This window comes from Pholcus phalangioides, unplaced genomic scaffold, assembly GCF_987345545.1.
Source record: "Pholcus phalangioides strain wild (caught in Gottingen) unplaced genomic scaffold, Ppha-v1.0 ptg000002l_1, whole genome shotgun sequence".
In the NCBI taxonomy this organism is placed as follows: Eukaryota; Metazoa; Arthropoda; class Arachnida; order Araneae; family Pholcidae; genus Pholcus; species Pholcus phalangioides.
This window is the reverse complement of record NW_028301595.1, coordinates 16,736,692-16,757,455: the sequence shown is the minus strand read 5'-3', so window position 1 is coordinate 16,757,455 and position 20,764 is coordinate 16,736,692. Positions and strand designations below refer to the sequence as shown.

Sequence of the window (20,764 nt, the reverse complement as noted above, 5' to 3'; positions counted from 1 at the left end):
CTTCTTTTACGGAGGAGCATCAGAAAACGCTTTCTTCAGTTATTTGATGTCAAGACATCACGCATATATAAAAACTTTTATACATTATTCCTCGGGAAATCATTACGGAGAGCCCGTCCATTTTTTTTTTTTTTTTTTTGCCCGCTCACTGAAGGAATGGCGCATTTTGAAAATCACTGACAAGTAAAATGGTTGCTGCACGTTCGAGGCACGAACAGAAAAAAAAAAAAAAAAAAAATGGCCTTATTTTCTTGTACGTTTCTGAAATGTGGATGAGGAATCCACCTCTTCGATCATCATTCCAATTTGCTACTGTGGATGCTTCCTGCTCGTTATTATAATACAGCATCTCATACGCTTTTGGATCAATGTCCGCCGATATTTGATTGGCTCATTAAATGCGAAGTTGTCTAGGGATACAATCCTTGAATGTCTCATTAGAGTCTTTATTTAACGTAATCGTTAAAGGTTTATTTCATATTGATACCAGTGAAATCAAAATTATCGTGGACATTGAACTTTAAATTCTTAACCATCGTCGAGTCTCGAGTGTGATCATCATCTAGCTAACGGGGACCGACTCCTTGGGAGGTCTTTGCAGAAGTTTCATTGAGTTCGTAGGGTTGGATGAGCAAACAATTATCATAACTTTTTTAAATTATTGCGTGCTGGATATTATTCATCGAAGGGTTGCGTGGCCTTCACCTTATTGGCACAAAGGGTCAACGGAACACAAAAAGTTAAGAACCCTCTACTTTATATAAACCTTTATTTGTCCATGCGGAACTCTTGCTGTACTTGAAATGATATCTATGGGAAAGACGTTTAAAGGAATAGTACACTATGTTTGGGACCAGAAGATTAGTTCGTTAAAAACGTGCAGTTCCCAAATTGAAGGTTCGTAAAATCGAATTGTGTGTATTACTTGAGGTTACCCAGCGAGATCACTCGGAACTTTGGGGCTCTGTGGAATACCGATCCAGAAACGCTTCTTTATAGCTCACGTCCCTGTTGATTTTCTTTTGTGAGTGGAAGGCCCGGTCATAAACATGAATAAAGGGAAATGAATGGAGAAAAATTGAACGGCGAATTGTGAATCTAACAGGGCCCGGTGGTTGAGAAACACTGCTGCGCATATAGAACTGTTATAATCGCGTGTCGGGCTTGATTGTTTGTTTCCAGAAATAATATTTTAAGCAGGTCGATGCTTAAAATTTTATTTCTGGTCATTAATTTTGTCTTATATTTATGGGATTGGTTTCTGCATCTTCTTGCCAGGTCTGATTCAGCCGACGTTGGCAGAAAATGACTACCGTGTTCGGACAAACGGTCGGTCCCGAGACATTTGTTTGTGTTTTCACGTTTTTATGCATCGAAAAGTGAAAAAGCAAATGTGTGTTGGATGCGCTTTTTTTTACTCTTCTAACTGTGGTGAACTCATGCATATATTTCTCTTGATTCATTTGACGGGCTTTTGATGTTTTTAAGGTTTTTCTTGCTCGCTTGTACAGGTACGAAACATAGAAGGACGGCCGTAAATCCCAGTGCCTGTCTCTTTCTTATCCATGTGTATGTATTGCCCAGGCATATCATACATGGTGTTTTCGGGGGAAAATATATGCAGATTTTGTGATTGTGTGTGTGGACGTGTTCAGGCGCGAAACAACAACAAGGGCTAGAGATAGTCGGCAGCTGCCGCTGATAGCTATAGCTGCAGAATATGCGAGCGTTGCGTGTTTTGGTTGACGCCCACCCGTCATGGGGCTATTCATCCATCCATCTATCTTTTACCCGTTCTGCTGGTTAGGCGGGATCCCAACAAAGGTAGCCAATGGAGTACGTAATAATATCCTGTACGGATCTACTGTATTAGGGACGGTGGCAGAAACATGGGGTTTATGTTTTTCATTCTTCTGGATGTAGTATTGATACACAATATTCGTATAGGACTTATTACAGTTTATTTTGTCGATGCCTTATAATTTTCCATAAATTTTTTGTTTGATTTTAGAGAAATTTCTGCTACGTATGAAAAACAGAGCTTATCGATCACAGTTGAAACGTTGAAGTGCTTTCGATATGACCCACAAAAGAGGTGGGGGGGGGGGGGGGGAGAAAGTTGACCGGGCTCTAGCCTCGGGACCAGGGAATTGACCTTGTAAATATGTGTTTTTAATCTTTTGCGCAAAATGAATTTGCTAGAAAATCAATAAATTGTTTTCCCACTGCTTAAAAGCAGCAGGGCTTGGCAAATCCCCTAGGCTCTAGGTCGTCATGGCGACTGTAAAATCGGTATTTGCCCCTAAAATTTTCAATATGTGATTGCTGAATTTGAGTGTGTGGCTGACACAAAATTCTCTGATTTCGTTACATTACATCTTTCAACATGGCAAAAAATTATGAAGTTCCGGTATAGTTGAAAAAAGAAAACACATACACACACATTCAGAAGGGCCATGCTTCATTTACATAATTCTTTGTCTTATTCTAAAATAGTCACGATATGACGTTTTTATAATATGCTATATATCAGAGCTTGACAAATCAAAAAAAAAAAAAAATTTGGACGCCAGACAAATTTCTTTGGAAGCCAAGCGTAGTTTTTCCTCGAAGGAAAACAGTCCTAAATAATGTTTTTTCGATTTTTCCGAGACTTCCCCCGATGACCCCCTTTCAATGTTGAAAGACACGTCACTATGAAATCAGAAAATTTTGTCTTTTACACAAAATTTTAGGTGCAATAATAGTATTAGCCATTGCGAACTGATGCCTGGGATTTGTCCAGCCCTTCTATATGTATCCATATTGGGACTTTTTATTTGTAATTAGTATACAGTAGTAGTACTTAAAAGCGCTCTCCTCCTCCACCCCCCCCCCCCCCACCATACATCTTGCAAAGCACCAAAGCAGAATGTTTTGCATTGTTCTGCAACGAGCCCTCTCATGGCTAGCGCCTAAGTTTTTCTTCCTTATACCCAAAAATACGATACAATCTCAATACCCGACAATTTGAAGCAGAAGGATTAGCAATGCGTTGAGTTTGAGAATAGATCCGTGTGAGTGCTCTTCTGATGATAATGATGGGCACAAATGGTACTCGATGGTACCAAATGGCACAAATGGTACCAAAAAAAAGGGGGTCCTCCAAGATTGTACCTTAATCCGAGATTACTGACCAATAGTGCTGAAAAATGATTCAACCTTACCCAGCGGTTATTCTGATAAGTATTTTCAAATAGAGTCGATTCTGCCCGACGGGACACGTTATCGGTCAATTCATGTATTTGAGTTACTGATGTATTTGTCATTTTGTGACTGAAAATGTAACTTTATCTTGACCGAAGTTCCAGCTGACATTGAGCAGCAAAAAGTTTATCCAAATTACGGATGCATCAGTAACTCAAATACATAAGCTGCCCGTCTCCTGGTGGGCAGAATCAAAACTGTTTGGAAATATCATAAGTATCTTGTATCAAGTGGAGTATTTCTCTACATTGTCGCCATCTGGTGGCCTATATCATTCACGAGCTATTAGTTGGTTGCTGCCGCCGTCATAGCTTAGGGGTAGAGCACTCGTCCGGCGAACATTTATTTTTATTATTATTAATTTTTTTCCTCCTCTTTTTCTTTTCCTTCAGCGTGGCTTCGTTAACCGCTTATATCCAACACCTTCTGCTTTAAATGGTATTGTTATATCCCTCTTTGGGACAGAGTGGGAGCCATATTCTGGTTTTGTGGCGAACAGTAGACCGGGGTTCGAGTCCCCGTGGAGGCAGAGTTTAATTTTCTTCCCAAAGTAAAGTCATCATCTCCAAATATAACCAATCTTTCGAGGAATCTTGTATTCATTAGAATTGCCGCTAGGTAATGTTGAATCCTTTTTTCTCAGCATTGGTGTTAATAATTTATAATATTCTATAATTTCTATGGCGGAGCCCCGTGTAGGCCTACTTTTTATTCATTCATCAAAATTACTGATTTATTTTTATTATTAAAATATTTATAATAGTTTTTTTTTTTTTTCAAATTTAGTTTTTTTTATTTTCCTTGAGTGGCCGCGGAGCACCGGTTGAGAACCGTTGGTGTGAAGTCATACCTATAGGTGCAATGCAGCCCCGAATTTCGGTAATCTGTAGAATGAAGTTTTCTGCTTCTCCCACGTGAAATGTCGTATCACACATTCTATTCGAACTTTTCTGGGGAGAATTCCATTGGCTCGTCAGAAAATGAATTAGATGACGAGAGTGTGTGACGGCAATTTTTCTGAGATTATCTTTAGCTTTATCACGTACGTCACAGGTTGGTGTCGAAATTGATAATATATACGTCTGATTTCTTCTTCCCTTTATCTGTTACAAATCCAAAAGAATGAGCGTGTATGTGTGTTTGTCTGCTCTGCTTGTTATCTCTGGGTGGAGCAAATTTATTTTTGGATTCTTATTCTAGGTTGGTGGTCGTAGTTGTAAAGCATTTGAAGGACGCCTGTGTCCTCCCTCCCCTAATTCAAATGATGATGATTCCGAATTATCTCTCTCTCAAGGATAAATTCTTTTCCCCCGCGTAAACCTCTCTCTCATCATCAACTCGACACGTTCTAGTTTTATTCTTCGTCTTAATATTTAAAGTGTAACAAAAGTAGCTGTGGACATTTCTCCCCCAGCTCTCTCCGATAACAATCCGATGAGTGTTGTGCTGCTATCTGTTGTTATTGCCCAATATCTTGGGCAGAGATAGAGGGAGAATTTATGTTCTCAATGGTGTTTTTTTTTTTTAAATCATCTCTGCACTCACATCAGTGCTAGTTGCTGTGTTCCTATATTATAGCTTTTCCAAAGTGAAGTTACATGAGACCGATGCGTTTTTTTTTGTTCAATTTCTAAACCTGCGCTAAGTAACTGAGGATGGTAGTGTTAAGGAAGTTCCAGGTATGGGCTATAAAATCTTGATCTATGAAGCAATGTTTCTCTACCTGGGTTCCGCAGAACCGTAGGAACGCCCTCGAGCCATAGGTAGGAATTTTGTGAGAAATAGTAATAAGCACTAGTGGAAAATAATTCTAATGTGTGAGGAATAGCCCTATAGGTGCAGATACCTCGGGGCTGAGGCTATTTGAGGCCCCCCCCCCATAAATTTTGTTTGCGGGCTGAGCCTTTGCCCCCAATAATTAATGAATATACAACGCTACCACCCCTCCTAATTCTAATGTTTTAGGACAGTGGTGGGCAAACTTTTCAGTCCGCGGGCCAGATATGCGATATATTTATCGCTCGTGGGCCCAGAAACTTGTATGTGTAGCGTGACCACAGGTGACCTATTTTACGGGGCATTGCCGTAATTTCGGGCATTCCAACTTTTTTTTAAATAAAACTTTCCATTTTCCTCTAATTTTTCATGAGGTTTTTGCTTTTGAAATCGAGAATTGAGATTTTTTTTTTTCATGATCTAGTGAAAATTATCGTCATATAAACATATTCATCTCACATATTTGTCAAACATATACGTTTTGTTTGGTGAATTATAAATTTTTACCCATCACGTCATGTAGAAGCTCCCTACTTCCCGCCATTGGTGATTTTTCAGCAATTTTAGCGATAGTTGGCAACTTTACTTGCCTAAACAACTTGTATGGCTGTAATTGACAACTTAACTTGCATTTGACAATTTTTTTCGGTGATAATTTGTAAATATCCCGTATGGAACCGGATTTTCTTTTTTCCCGTACTTTACTGTCAGCCTAGATATTTATTGTGTTGTGTGTATTGATTATTTTGTATGGGAACACGTTTGACGGGCCGTAGTTTGCCCATCACTATTTTATGAAGAGCCCATAGGTGCCAAAACCTTGAGGGGGATATATGTGTCTCTCTCAAAAATTTTTTATTGGAGACTGCCCCCAGCAATGAATGAATATACAACGCATGCACCCCTCTTCCTCGTGCCAATCGGCTTGGGTCCCGTTTATACAGATGACTTGTGCCTGACAGTCTCCTCAATGTTTTCATCATGTCGTGCCTCTGCGGAGAGCCAATCATTTCTTTCCCAATAAAAACGGTCCGAAATAGTGTAGGTATCCTTTGACTTGTCTGGGATTTATAGTAATGTTTTCGGTGCTGATCTAATTTCTTGATTCTGTGTGCTGTCCTGTGCGAGAATTTAATTGGTTTACATCATTTCAACGCAATATGAAGAAAAGGTGACAGTCACAAAAATGTGTCCGCGTGGCCTAATGGATAAGGCGTTTGACTTCGGATGAGAAGATTGCAGGTTCGAGTCACACAAATGTGAAAGTTGCACTGTGTACTTTTTTTAGACTGCTCTTTACACATTTTGTGAATCATTTCCTTCCTAAATTTTTTTCCTTTATTCTATAATTCGTGCAATTTCACTTCCTCTTTGACTTTCCATAGGAAGCAGCTTTTTTTTTTTTTTTCGGGTGGCAAAATGTCGCGCTTCCTCTCGTTGGAAAAATACATATTTTTTGTGGGTCGATGTTTCAATTTGAACCATAATAGAAACAACGCGATTCGACTCTCTTGTTATTTTATAGATCATTATTTAGCACTTTCTGATCTTTTTTGCATCAGGAACACCAAAATGTGATAACCTATCATTTATTGTTCATATTCATCTATTATGAATGATTTGACCAGAAAACTCTTTTACATTTTGTGTGTATATGTTGTTTTTTTTTGTTTTGAAGAATTTCAATCTTGATTTTATTTTTTGCAGTTGGGCCGACAGCAGTCTGAAGATTATTTGATGAGGTCTCGGCCGTCATGCCCCTCTGTAAATGTGGAGAGGATGGTAGTGCTGGACCGGGAGGAGGCTCGTCAAATGAATCTTGACCAGCATCCTGAGTACCACCTACATGATCACACTGGGCACAGAGTTTTGGTAAGCATTTTAATTGATTTTCTTTTTATTTATTAATACATGCTTTGAAATAAAATAACCATTGTACATATTAATCTTTATTAGCAAAGGCTAGTGTGTATCTAAACTAATGAATAATCACAAAATGAGTAGTTGAATAAATCCCTACTTAATTACGCCCTCTCTTTTGTATCAAGTTCCATGGATTAGTATTAATGTGGCTGATTTTTAAATTTTTTCCTACAGTATCCAATGGATTTGACTCATCCTCTGCTTCAAAGAGGAAGTATACTCGTACAATCAAACAGGAGCTCACGTGGCAGTGATACTTCTTCTGCCTATTCCGGTTCTGACACCATGCAGTCTGTGCAGTCTTCCTTAGAAGATCAGGATGTTGACTTGTCTGGATTGGTTGAGAGCATCGTGGATTCTGATGAAGAGGAAGAACTCACTGAATCTCTTGAGGTGAGTCCTTTACATGATGTAATGTCAACTCTGCTGTAGTTATTATCTAATATATTGCTAGTTAACTAATCTATAACATAATGTCTGTGGAAAACAGAAATATGTTTTGGCTAAATATCTGAAGTCTGGCTACTTCATTAATTAGCTGGCCTATGTCTGATATGGTCTAGCTTCTGATGTACCATAACTTTCTGCCTATAATCTCTGTGTTTTTCAAAAATACTCATTTTTATTTGAACCATTCTTTTAGAAAAAGTGGAAATTCCAAAATTTCCAAATGGGTAGCAGCTTCCATGTGAATGCCCGGAAAGTGGAAGGACATGGGTTTGACTCTCTCTCTCTCTCTCTCCCCGCAAAGGCAGTTGAATTTTCTCTTTCCAAAACTTCATCTTTGCAACAGCCAATTGTTAAAACCTTTGTGTGGTAGCGGAGAAAGACATCATCCTTGCACAAATCACAATCTGGTGGCAGCGTCTGCAGTTGTAAGCTTGGCCTGAGTCAGGTCCGGCTGTCCATGTATGGCCCCTTTCAGTGCACACGAGCTCCAAGGAAAGATTAAGAGATTCGTTGCCTTTGTAGTCTAGTGACTAGGGCTTTCGCTCCGAAAGTGAACAGACGTGGGTTCGATTCCCCCCAAAGGCAGTTGAATTTTCTCTTTCCAAAACTTCATCTTCGTACAACAACCAGTTGTTAAAATCCTTTGTAAAGCAGAATTAGTTCAGTATTTTATACAGAATCCATTATCTACAATTTTCAGTTTGTTTGATAAGTTTTTCGATAGTGATTTATCAGAAAGGAAATGGATATGCAATACATATTTTCAGTTACATAAAGGGCTTGTGTATGATGAATATTTTTGTAACTCCCTTTGACTTTGTAAGTGAGTTTGTAAAAATTGAACATTTAGTCTCAGGTTTTTTTTTGTTGAAATGAAACTTCTTTAGCCAGGGGAGTGAATTTTTGGGAAGGGAAGGAAATTCATCACAAAAAGTGAAACACTTTTTTTCCCTCAAAACCTGTTCCGTAGAATGACTTATTGTCTGATGAAGTCTGAGAAGCAGATAAGTTGTGGCGAGGTGTCAATAGACATTCAGCCATGTAAGAAAATAAAGTAAGGGGGCCTTGGTTTGAACAATTTTTGTTGAACGAAGACAGTTTATTACCTTTCCCTACTCTGATGATGCTGCCCCCCCCCCTGGTCACATGAGAGTATATTTTGCACGCGAATGCAAGTTTTGTGACGTCAGAGTGCCCACAGCTCCTAATTAGCTGTGCTGTCATAACACAGACTACATCGAATGCTTAATTTTGTCTTTTTCTTAGTCCTCACTCCTGTACTAAAGCACCCTTCCTTTGATTTAGAGCTAACCCCATTTATTGCCAGAAATTTTTAGTGAACAAATCTACCACACATGGGTTTTGCATCGAATTCAATTATGATTCCATATGATGCCAAACTCTTTAGAATTCTACGGGGTGGATAGTGCCTTGAGGTTTAAGGGGTGAACTTGATAAAGTGGGTCAAGTTTGGGGGGAGGGAGAAGATTTAAGAAAGGTAAGGGCCAACAAGATCAATCTTATTTAAAATTAAATAAAATTTCTAAATTCAATGTTAAATAATTAAAATTAATTGACTTGAATCTAGTCACATGCCAAATCTAAAAATTCTATCGTGCAAGATTCACATTTTTTTTCTTTTGAAGTATGTTTCAAAATAATATTTGGGAAAGATTGACAGATCTTTTACTTTGTGTGTTTGTGTTTATTTTTTTTAGAGTTTGACAGTTCGTGATACAGTTCGCGAATGCCTTGAGAAAGATCCTCTTGATCGTACAGATGAAGATATCAGGATCATCTTGGAATACATGCAACACCTTCCGGTAAGATAATTTTTATAACTCGTGTTATTATATCTATATTTAAATGCTGACCATAGTTTCATGTTGTCATATCATTATAATTTTTAGAAGTTTGGGAGTTGTAATTGCTAACTATTTTTTATTTCAATTGTCAATGTCTACAGGCTTTTGCCAACATGACCTTATCGGTCAGACGGGCATTGTGTGCAGTGATGGTGTTTGCTGCTGTTGAGAAAGCAGGGGTCATTGTGATGAATGATGGGGAAGAACTCGACTCCTGGTCTGTAATAGTCAATGGTTTAGTTGAAATAGAACATGCAGACGGTGCTGTCAATGAGTTGCAGATTGGGGACAGGTGAGTGCCTTTGTGATTTTGTTTGTTGTAACTTTTTAATTTGCTTCCTCAAAATTATTTTACTTATTATTTTTATTTTATTATTTTGCTTCATTGCTTATTAATAGCCTTGATAAGTGAGCATCATAGTTTCTGGTAACTGAGCTGCTGGGATGTGCAATGAACTGTTGTTACTACTTCTACTAAACTGCACATGCACCTCATAAACAAAGCACTAGAACTACAGAGCAGTCTTTTCGACCACAGTTGAATATTTTATTTTTTAACACTATTTTAAACACATTATACGAATGCATTTTTAAGGAAATAAAATTGTTATTTACTTTTCTCTTCCAAAAATAGAGTATTGAATCGTCCTTTCAGGCGTAAGCAAACATACAGGGTGTTAAAAAAGGTCAATTTTTAAAAGAGGGTAGAATGCATTCAAATAATCTATGTCGTTACATGTATTGTGTATAGAAGGATTGTGCATAAAACACAAATCTATTTTGACATCATTATACAATTATATGAGAAGTGATAAAATTGTTTGCCTGTTGCAACAACATGAAAACAAAAGCAACAGAATTGCAACAACAATGCCTCATATTCTTTCTGCTAGTAAATTGAGTATTAGCTTCAAATGTAGAATCTGTTTACTGCTCCAGCTGGGATTGGGGCAGGGCCAGTTGTGGTGAAATAAAATCCAGATTGTTGCATGTTTTCTCATTCCACTCAGCCATATTATCGTTAGGATCCAGGCATTGATTCACAGCCAATCGAATAGAAAACAATATATGGCAATATCATGCCACTATTTAAATTAGGTAAACTATCCTTTATTGCAAGAAAATCAATGTTTTTCCTCGTGAAAAGTTCATATCATGAATCATTTCTCCCTCCTAGTACTAAGATTGGAGAATATGCTGCTATTTACTGACCCAGTGTAGGCCACTAATGTATTTCTTTGTCTTAAAACCATTATGATGCATCCATGTCTTTTTTTTAAATTAATAGGCATCTCAGCAGCCCTTGCCATGTTTGAATGCGTACAAATACACAAATATATCTTCAGAACTGGTCCCGGACTATTCGGGCCATTAGCACCCCTCGTTTGAGGCAATAATTGTCATCTTTACATTTAATTTTTTCCCTAATTGAAAACACATTTAGTAAAGAACAGTTGCTTAAAGAAAAATTTGACTAAACGATTGCTTAATGCTACTGAAACACTTCCACAACTATCAGAGGGGGAAAATGTTAGATATAACTAAATTTTAATGAAGTACAGTAGACTCTCAATAATTCTGACGTGCGCTTATCTGGCCCATCCAGTAATCCAGCTTTTTAGGCTGGTTTTCTTTGAACATAGAAAATAAAAATGTGTCTGTGTATGTTTGTAAGGAGAAGTTTGTCATTTAAATGGGTTTTTAAAATTAACTTCTACATCTGGTGTAATGTGTGCTGGATTAGCATATCTGCTGAGTCTCCTAGATTTCTACTCCATTTCTTGGACTCCATAAAAATCTTCATATCTCCCGAATTTCAACCATGATTATAAAAAAATCTCACTTTTGGAGGGCGGAATTAATCCCAAAGAATTTGCTCACACTCAGAAAAAAGACTGTTGCTTTCATTTCAGTCCCCTAAATGATACCACAAGTGTAATGCAAATTGTGTAATTTTACAAAAAATATTTGAATTTTGGGGGGGGGGGGACAAAATTTGTCAAACAGCCACCGTCGATTCAGTCTTTCGACATCCGAAATTGACCAAATAACTTGTATCTGCTTTAACCATGTTAAATTTGTATGTCCTGTTTTGGGTGTGCTGGCGATTTTGTTGCATGGTTTGATTTGAGAGAGTGGCAATGACAGGTAATTAAACCTACTGGTTTGCAATGATTGGTGACTTGGCCCTGATCTGCAATGACCTGCACAACGTCAAGTTTTTTTCATAAAGGAAAAGTCCCTACATTGATTTTTCAAAAATCCCTTTTGTATTTATTTCTATAGGGAATTCGAATCCATGCAGAAACGACTCTGATTCTAACTCTCCAAAGTTGGCAGCTATGATATATGTATAAAAAATAATAATAATAATATTCAAGTTTGAGGATACGTGAAAGCTTTAATTTTTTCAATCTTTGATTATTTTTACTTGATGATTAAGAAAAATTTGAAACTTCTCTTCCTTTTTTTCATAGTTTTGGTATAACTCCTACAATGGAGAAGATGTATCAGCAAGGTGTAATGAGAACAAAAGTGGATGATTGCCAGTTTGTTTGTGTCGCTCAAAGTGATTACTACAGAATACTTCATCAAGGTGAAGAGAACATCAAAAAACATGAAGAAAATGGCTGTGTGGTGCTTGTTACAGAACAACGAACCATTGAAGGAGGTGCCAAGGGTCAAATCACTATTAGGGTGAGTGCAGTGCTCTTTTTTAAATTGTCCTCCTCGCACTGGAAGCATGAATTTGTAAATTATTGGGGGGGGGGGGGGAGAACATGGGGAAATGACATTTAAATGTTTACTCTATATAAGTTATTTTACTAAAATATTGTGTTTCAATAGGGATAGTATCCCACTTCAGCTACTTTTCCTACTTTTTGGTAAAACATCCTACTGTTTTTTAATGAAATCCTAACAACAAAATTTGTGTAATTGATTTCAATAAAGAAAGGAATCATCTATATATTGCCAAATAATAATACAAATGTAGTAGATTGCAATTAATGATTCTGCCAAAGCATAAATTGTATAATTTTTCAGAATGTTGCTTGGATACATAGGACTATTCTAGGTTTGATGATTCTGATGCTACCCACACACAATAGCATTCAATTCTCTCATGTATTTTTAGGGCATGTGTGTGTAGAAGCATAAACAATATTTACAATGCTTTCGGCAAAGAGCTAAAAATGAAAGTGCTTCATTTGTCAAAAACGATTACACTGGCATTGAACAGTAAAATGTTCCCTTTTAAACAAATCCCTTTAAAAAAAGATGGACAATGCAGTAAAACCATTGGGTTCACCTTGACTTATTTACATTGGACCTTGTAATTTATACATATTGCACTGTGCTTCTGGAAGTGGTCTGGAAAGAGTGTCATTCTTTAAAAACTTCCATGTCTTCATAATTTGCTGTGCATTGTCCATTAGAAGTGGATGCTAGACTCCAATAAATAATGTAGTTTATATTGTGAGGAGAGACAGAAAAGATTTATCTGTTGTTGCTTGTGCACTGTTTTGGCCAAAAATTGTTTTTTTCCCCAAGTCATTTCTGTCATTTTGTTTTGGCTCGAGTCAATCTTATAGGATACTGAAATAGTGCTATAATTTGTTTTTAAATTAAAAAAGAAGTTAAATTTTTTGAGGCATTTTTTTAAAATTATGCTATGATTATGTTTTCTAAGGGAGTACCCCATCCTACTTTTAATTTATTGAATGGGAGCTCTGGGATACACACATTCGTGTTTCTGGACAAACTTAGATAGTCATATAACCCTTTAGACTGGGAAATTTTTGACAACACGAATGCTCATTAAGTATTTCACCTGCATGATTGATTGAGTTTGGTAAAAGGAATAAAGGATCCAACCAGCTGATAAAAAAGGGAAAATTTGCACATTTATATTTCTGGCATGGGGGGGGGGGGAGATATGATGTGGTATCAGAATATTTTATGCATTTGAAAACGAGTGTACAATTTATTTTAAATTTATTTCATTACTGAAGTTATCTCTCTCGTTTGACCAATAGTATTAATCCGTATGCATATGCAGAGTGTTTAATTTGCATTTCATGTATATACAGTGTTTTGTTTCGCATTGTTTTACCATGACTTAGAGAAAATGTCAGTAAATATGAGTTGAATGATGTAAAATAGTATATTACCATGCCCCATTGGCCAGTTGTTTTGAGTATGTTTTATTTACAGGGTACTCCAGACAGATTACTTTCTGAGCTAGTGGAGAATAATTCCATGGATGTGACCTATGTAGAAGATTTTCTTTTGACCTATAGGACATTCATTTCTGAACCTAAAACAGTGGCCAATGCATTGTTACTATGGTTTTCTGACCCTGTTTTAAGGGACAAGGTATGTTTTTATTACAAAAAACAAACATATATTACAAATACAAACATAGAAACACATAAATACAAACACCTTTGTGACCCCAAACAACTAAGTAAGTCCTTCCAGCAGGTATAAAGGAACTTATAATTGCATATGGTTCAGATAACAGCTTTTATAATGATTAAACATGTCATATTGGATATATATCAGTGCTTTTGAAAATAAATGACATACCTTATATACATACTCGTGTATAAGTCGAGTTTTAGGTGGAAAAATTCCTTCTCCAAGTGGGGGGTCGGCTTATACTCAGGTCAGTTTTTGATGAAAAAATATTGAGTCTCAATCAGTAGTCATTTTTGTAGCAGTGTTTGAGAAACCGGCATTATTAGTATGGGATATGTTCAAACCCCACAGAACTGATAATGTCAAAGCCGAGGCAAAGAAATCGAAAACATCATTGACTTTGATACCACGTGAGTTAATGTCGATTGTACAGCCTTTAGATGTGAGCATCAACAAGCCTCTCAAAGACTATTTGAGGAATTTGTGGATGAATTTGAGGAATTTGAATGGATGAGTTCTGATGATAAAGAAACTACGAAAAGTGGTGCCTTGAAGAAACCTGATATTGGACTAGTGTACCAATGGGTACATGAGGCGTGGAATTCTGTTTCCGCCGATCCTTCAAAAAGTGTTGCATCAGCAATGCAATGGATGGAACTGAAGATGATATCCTCTTTGACAATGGCTATGACAGCCCAGATGAGTATAAAAACGAGGATGTTTTATATCCCTATGATGATCTGATGGATTAACACGAGCTTGGAGACTTAAAAAAAACGGATTAAAAAGTGTGAATCATTTTCTATTGTAAATTTCCATAAGCTATTCATTTTGCATGAAAATATAAGTTTTTTCTCTGAAATGCACGGATTTTTTGGGGGGATGGCTTATACACAGGTTTTAAATTTATTGCGGTTTTGGTGGTCCTGAAATGGGGGGTCGGCTTATATACGAGTACATACAGTAAATAATGATGGAATCACTATGGTCTGCTATTCTTGGGTGAATTGCATTGGCTACATAATTCTATTCTAGTCTTTTGCTTTTGATACTCAATTAGTTTTTCGTAAATATTGTTGCAGAGTTCCCAACAACCTGGAAAGTCAGAAATCAAAAATAACAAAACAACAAAAATGTAAAATATTATAACAATAGTTAGAATAATATGCAAATATTTGATAAAAAAAAAAGTGAAAGAGAAGTTGCAGTGAAGGGGAAAAAACGAACTTGAAAACAAAAATTCAAAATTTGGAAGTTTCAGATTTCGAATTATATTTCTTATATGAAATATACTTATACTCTATAAATAGAGTTGCAGTCAGGAAAACAAACTAGCAGATTTTGCTGAAAACCGTGTGTTGTGATATTGATACAATATATGTCACGATTGATGTATCATTATGTATTCAGAGAATGTGTATTCACCTTGTTTTATTGATTATGTACTGAACTATTCATGATATTTTTTCTTTCAATGAAGGTGACACGAGTCGTTCTTTTGTGGGTTCATAATCATTTCACAGACTTTGAAACAGACCCCAGGATGATGGAATTTCTTGAACAATTCGAAGCTGGCCTGGAAAGAGAAGTGAGTTTCAAAATGTTGTGTACTGTTTCACGTGTAGTTTTAAATGCATGTGGAATTTATTTAAGTGAAAAGTAATGCTGTTAGCTGAGATGCTTCACTGTAGAGAACACTCTGTATCTCTGTTTCTTAAACTTTTTGCCCATGGTTCCCTTTGTACCTATTTTTTGCTTGGGGTCTCCCTGCATCCAGGAGTGAAACCCTTTCTATTTATATTAAGCTTATTTCTGAGTAAATTTGTAGCGAAAAGTTATTAAATAAATTTGGCAGATCTTTGCACCTGTTAGCTAGATACTAATCAGCCTCCCTCTTATTGGAAGGGGAGGAAGGATCTGCTGGCAGTCACACCTTGTCTAGCTATACTTTGCTTATATGCTTATACATGCATTATTATTTTTTATATCTTTGTGTATTCTCCTAATGCACTTGCATGGCCCACCTTTTTCTTGTTGTTTATCCTCAGTGTCTCCCCTGAAATATCCCAAGGCCACAAGGTGGCCTCCAGGTTGAAACCATTGTTCTGCATCCGCTATGAATTTCAGCATATGTATATTTACCTTTATAACTGTACAGTAATAATAATGAGTAGACTGTTGCAAATCTTTTTCTTGAATGATTCTCATTATTTTATTAATTGTGCATTTGCTCATGTCTATTCTTTGTATTGTAATTATTTAATTTTTTTTCTTTGCCATATTAGAAAATGCATGGTCAACAGAGGTTGTTGAACATAGCTTGCGCTGCTAAAGCGAGAAGTCGAGTCATTACTCTTGCAAGGTCCACTAGAGAGGAAGTTTTGCATTTTTCCATATTGGGCGGATATGAAACTGGATTTGCAATATTCATATCAAAAGTTGATAAAGGCTCCAAAGCTGAAGAAGTAGGCCTCAAGAGAGGTGATCAGGTAAGCGCTATTCCATAAGTCATTCTACAGTATCAATTCATTCATATCCATTGAATATAAAACTTTGTTTTATGTATTTTATTGAACATTGATGTTCAAAAGTTCTAGTTGATTGTTTTGCTTGTAAATATCAAAATAATTATTTAAAAAAAATCATATTTGGTATTACAGTATATCCTGTCACTTCGGATACCTCTATATCCTGGACACCCCTATATTGGACAGTTTTTTAATGGAATTGACTTTGAATTGATCAATCCTATATCAGCATGAACAGAATATACTCTATATCTTGTACATTGGACATTCTCTGGGTTTTTATGAACAGGTGCAGCTCATTTTGAGTGTTGAATACTTGACTGTATATGAAGTTGTTGTTGGAAGGGTAGTTTTTCCCACCCTCTCAGGCAGATTAAAAAAAAACGATTTATTGAAACAACTTCATTGTTAACCTACAAAATAGGATGTAACTGACAGATTATGGTGTTTTTCTGGCATGTGTGCATTCCTTTATTTCATAAGCTTTTTTTTTAAGCTCTCTGCATTTCAAACTTTTATTCAGTTCCTCAAGGGTGTTCTTTGTTTTGGACACCTTTCTAACTTGGACAGATTTTAATGGAACCATAGGTGTCTGACTTAGACAGGCTTTACTGTATTTACAATAATTAAAGCAGCGTAAAAGAACAATTTTCCATGTTTTTATTTTAGATATTGGAAGTTAATGGTCAGAGCTTTGAATTCATGAGCCATGTTAGAGCTTTGGAAATATTGCGAGGAACTACCCATCTCTGCTTAACAGTTCGATCGAATTTGCTGGGTAACAGAATTTTTTATTAGTGTTTATTCTTATTTTACTCCTTTTTTGTATGTTATTAAAATTGTTTGCTTAACTTTGTTAAATTGTACTTTCTTATTGGCGGAAAAATTGATTTCTTTTTTCTTCTGTTTTTCTAATTCTAAAGCTTTTAAAGAAATGCTGAGTGCACCAGAAAACTCAACAAGGCCCCGTAACAGAAAAACTTCAGAAATATCATTGCTCCAGCCCGATCCTAGGGCTAGGTTATCATCTCAGCCAGACTGGTGTGAGACAGTAGCTGGACATTGCCCTTACACTCCTGGTTCACCTACAGTGAAGGGTAATCCTGGCTGCTATAGGCCTTGTGCTGCACCAGATGGCAGTAGAAAAGAAGACAAGAAGGGCTACTCTACTCTCGGTCATCGTGCTAAGCTCAGGAGGGTACTTGCAAAGATAAACATCATTCCAAAGTCTCTGAACAGGTGAGTTCTAGTGTATGCAAGTATTCACAGATAGGTTATTTTATGTTTTTAATTTTGTGCCATTGATTAGTAAATGCATGAAGTTGTAATACCAACCGAACCGAGTAAATTGATTTTGTTTCATTTTCAGTGAATCTCATCTAAACAGCTCTGATGACAGCTTATATTCAGTCAACAGCAGCAGTAGCGGTGGTTCTGGTAACTACAGTGGCCGTGGTTCATCACCTCAACCGTGCACCGGGAATAGCCTGTATCATAGCCACAGCAATCCAGATCTGACTTCATTAGTAGGTTTGGAGGAAGTCAAGTTTGAATTTCCAGAACATGTCCTGAAGGTGTATAGAGCAGATCAGACCTGTAAATATTTACTAGTGCATAAGGTTAGTATTGTATTGGCAGTTGATAAATGCTCACATGTTTTACCCATTATATAAAATAATATTTGACAGTTCTGTCTTTAAATTTATTTTAGCATTTGAAAAAATTCTCACATATTGTTGATGTTGCCTGTTAAAGAAACAGATCACATTAACAGCAATGTTTATAAACATTTTTTATCGTTATGGAACCCTTGAAATGATTGGCATTCCAAGAAACCCATGCAAAATAGGGTTTTTTAAAACATTGCTAAAATTATACATTGTTTTGTTGGTTACTATGTGGCCACCCTTACATGCAGGAACGGTGCGAAAATAATTGCAGGGCTAGAGGCATCTTAACGATTTTGGCTCCCCTTAGTCCCAATTTTATGTATTCTGTGAAAGAGGGAAGTCGGCATCCAAAAATTCAGGCTTCAAAAATAAGGAAAGTAATTGACAGATATAATTCTAGCACCCATGGAAGTTAGGAATAAATAAAAGTAATTCCAGCACCCATGAGAAATGAGAAGAAATAATTTGAGCATCTATGAAAATTCTGAATTCCAGAATGGATGAAAATTCACAATTTTTGTAAGCAATAATTCCGGTTATTTTTTTCCAGATGAAAATGCAGAATTCCAGAATTTTTTTTTTTCTAGATGAAAATGGAGTTTTAGAATTTTCTTCCTACATGTAAATGCTGAAAATTCTGGAATTATTTCTTTTTGGATGGAAAGGCAGATTTCCAGAATGGATAAAAATTAAGAATTTAGGGAAAAAAATTATTATTACTGTAAGTGTAGGGCCCCAAAAACACAGAACCTGGTGCAGCTGCACACCCCCTAAATACGGTTCTAGATTGCTAAAATTATTTTGTCGCAGCTAATTCATTTCTGTTTTTCTTGCAACCCAAGTTAAGAAATGCTACTTTCTGTGTGGATATAGTTAGAATCTCTTGTTCAGAGCAGTTTGAATCTGATGTAACCAAATTTCATAAATTGTTTTTTTTTCTCTTTAATTAAAGGAAACAACAGCTCGAGAAGTTGTTATGCTTTCGTTGCGAGAGTTTGGCATTACAGAATCCAGCAGGTAAATCTTTGTGCATTTCTTCTCAATTTCAGAAACATTAAAGAATAGTTTTACCCTATTTATATTGCTAAACACTAAATATATTACTATTAATCACATTATGAGCTTTGATTATAATAGAATTGAATCTATGGATTTTGTTATATGTGCTGAAGGTTTTGAATTTGTGTTAAAATGAAATAAATTTCAAATGAATGTATCAAGCATACTCAGATGCTAAGAGTACTAAGTGCTGAACATAAATAACATTTGGTTTTGCTAATGGAAAATATGAATCAATTTAAAAAAAATTATTCTCTTTTCAGCAATTACTCTTTATATGAGGTCTCTGTTGGAGAAGGAGGTGTTGTCAAGCAAAGACGCTTGCCTGATCCTCAGCAAAATTTAGCAGAAAGAATAAATCTTAGCAGTCGGTATTATCTGAAAAATAACATGTCTAGTGAAACATTGGTGCCTGATGAACTTGCGGTGGTAAGTGAAAATTTGTGGTTTATGGGAATGGGTGATTTCTCATTTGGTTTATCGAGTTAAATCATTATATAGTTCTATTTTGTGCTTCAAATACTCACACTTCATGAGGATCCGGGTTCAAACTCATGATGGCATAGTAGTGGCCAGCTTAAGTTTTTTTTGTGGTTCTTAACTTTGAGATGCAAGTGGGAGCCGATTTTCCCATTAAAAAGTCTTGCTGCAGAGAGCAACAAACCCACAACGAATATTTAATCATTGCACTTCACTCACGTTTTGAAAAATAGATTGCAGCACTTAAAATTCACTCACAACACTAGATACACACTGAAGACTGTTAGGTGTAATACACTTCTGGCACAACTCATAGTCAGTAGTAAATTGCTTGTGGCAATGGACAGAAGTTGTCTGTTTGAGAAAAAAAAAAAAAAAAAAAAAACCTAATGCAAAATTGTATTATTTTTTTGTCTATATACCAATTATAGTATTTACTCGAATCTAACTCTTCTAAATTTGATACACATTCTAGTATTTCTCATCAGTAGAAATCAATATTTGTTTTCTTAATATTATCACTGCTTGTAAAGCTCACCAAGATAAAATTTTTTAGTATTGTGGAGGGGGAGAAGTGTGCTTTTGATTATAGGAAATATAGTACTCAGGATTGCCAACTGCTATGAATTGCCCATAGTTTCTACTGATGGCCACAATAAACTACGGAACTATGGGAGAAATTACTATGGAAATTGGTTTAAAAAGAATCAGGTCTTTGAGTTTCTTGTGTTTTACTTATTTTCATTATTATTATTTTTTAATTGCATCAATCTTCACCATAATGACAAATTCGTACACACATGTGAGAGAGTTCATGAGAAGACAAACTTGGAGCCAATTTGTTTTGTCGGTGCGTGGAAGGCAATCCGTAAAGCTGTGTCTAGACCCGTCACTCTACTCGATGCCCAAATACGTTAAAACCTGTTTTCCGTCAAAACTGCCTCATGCTGTGGGCTAAAAACATGTTTTTGAGTGGTTCAAGGTGGAGTGGACAGGTTTTTCGCAGTGGGTCTGGACCCGTCTTAATTTGCATAGTGCATGGTCGAGCTCGCGAAACTTGTGTTGAAAGAATGTTTCGTCTTAGGTGTCGTGAGTGATACGAAGAAAATGGGGGGGGGGTTGTTCTAGGGTTGCTAAACGTCCGTATGCAGGATGGGATTGCATTGGATATTCATGAATTATTAAGGAGATCCGGCAACTTCGTAGTTGGGGGCTTATGTAGCCTGGGCTTTCTAGGTTCCAGTGCCAATGAGGTGCTGTATTTAATGCATTTTCAATTAAAATTAAAAAAAAAAGAAATTGAATTTGTGAGTGATAATTTTTTGTTGTACTATGACTATGTTGT

At 36.4% G+C, this 20,764-nt stretch overlaps 1 protein-coding gene across 4 annotated transcripts in view; it reads left to right on the top strand.

Moving 5' to 3' along the window:
* The window catches only part of PDZ-GEF (PDZ domain-containing guanine nucleotide exchange factor), a 175,326-nt gene that overhangs the window by 136,959 nt on the left and 17,603 nt on the right, over positions 1–20,764 (top strand). For all 4 annotated transcript variants that reach the window (XM_089239105.1, XM_089239114.1, XM_089239098.1 and 1 more), the window contains 13 exons: positions 6,730–6,894; positions 7,120–7,338; positions 9,114–9,218; positions 9,362–9,552; positions 11,738–11,957; positions 13,476–13,637; positions 15,163–15,270; positions 15,968–16,171; positions 16,880–16,988; positions 17,134–17,449; positions 17,580–17,829; positions 18,833–18,897; positions 19,203–19,368. In XM_089239105.1, coding sequence (XP_089095231.1) covers positions 6,760–6,894; positions 7,120–7,338; positions 9,114–9,218; positions 9,362–9,552; positions 11,738–11,957; positions 13,476–13,637; positions 15,163–15,270; positions 15,968–16,171; positions 16,880–16,988; positions 17,134–17,449; positions 17,580–17,829; positions 18,833–18,897; positions 19,203–19,368 — 2,250 coding nt within the window. In that variant the 5' untranslated portion in view covers positions 6,730–6,759. The remainder of the gene's footprint in view (positions 1–6,729; positions 6,895–7,119; positions 7,339–9,113; positions 9,219–9,361; positions 9,553–11,737; positions 11,958–13,475; positions 13,638–15,162; positions 15,271–15,967; positions 16,172–16,879; positions 16,989–17,133; positions 17,450–17,579; positions 17,830–18,832; positions 18,898–19,202; positions 19,369–20,764) is intronic.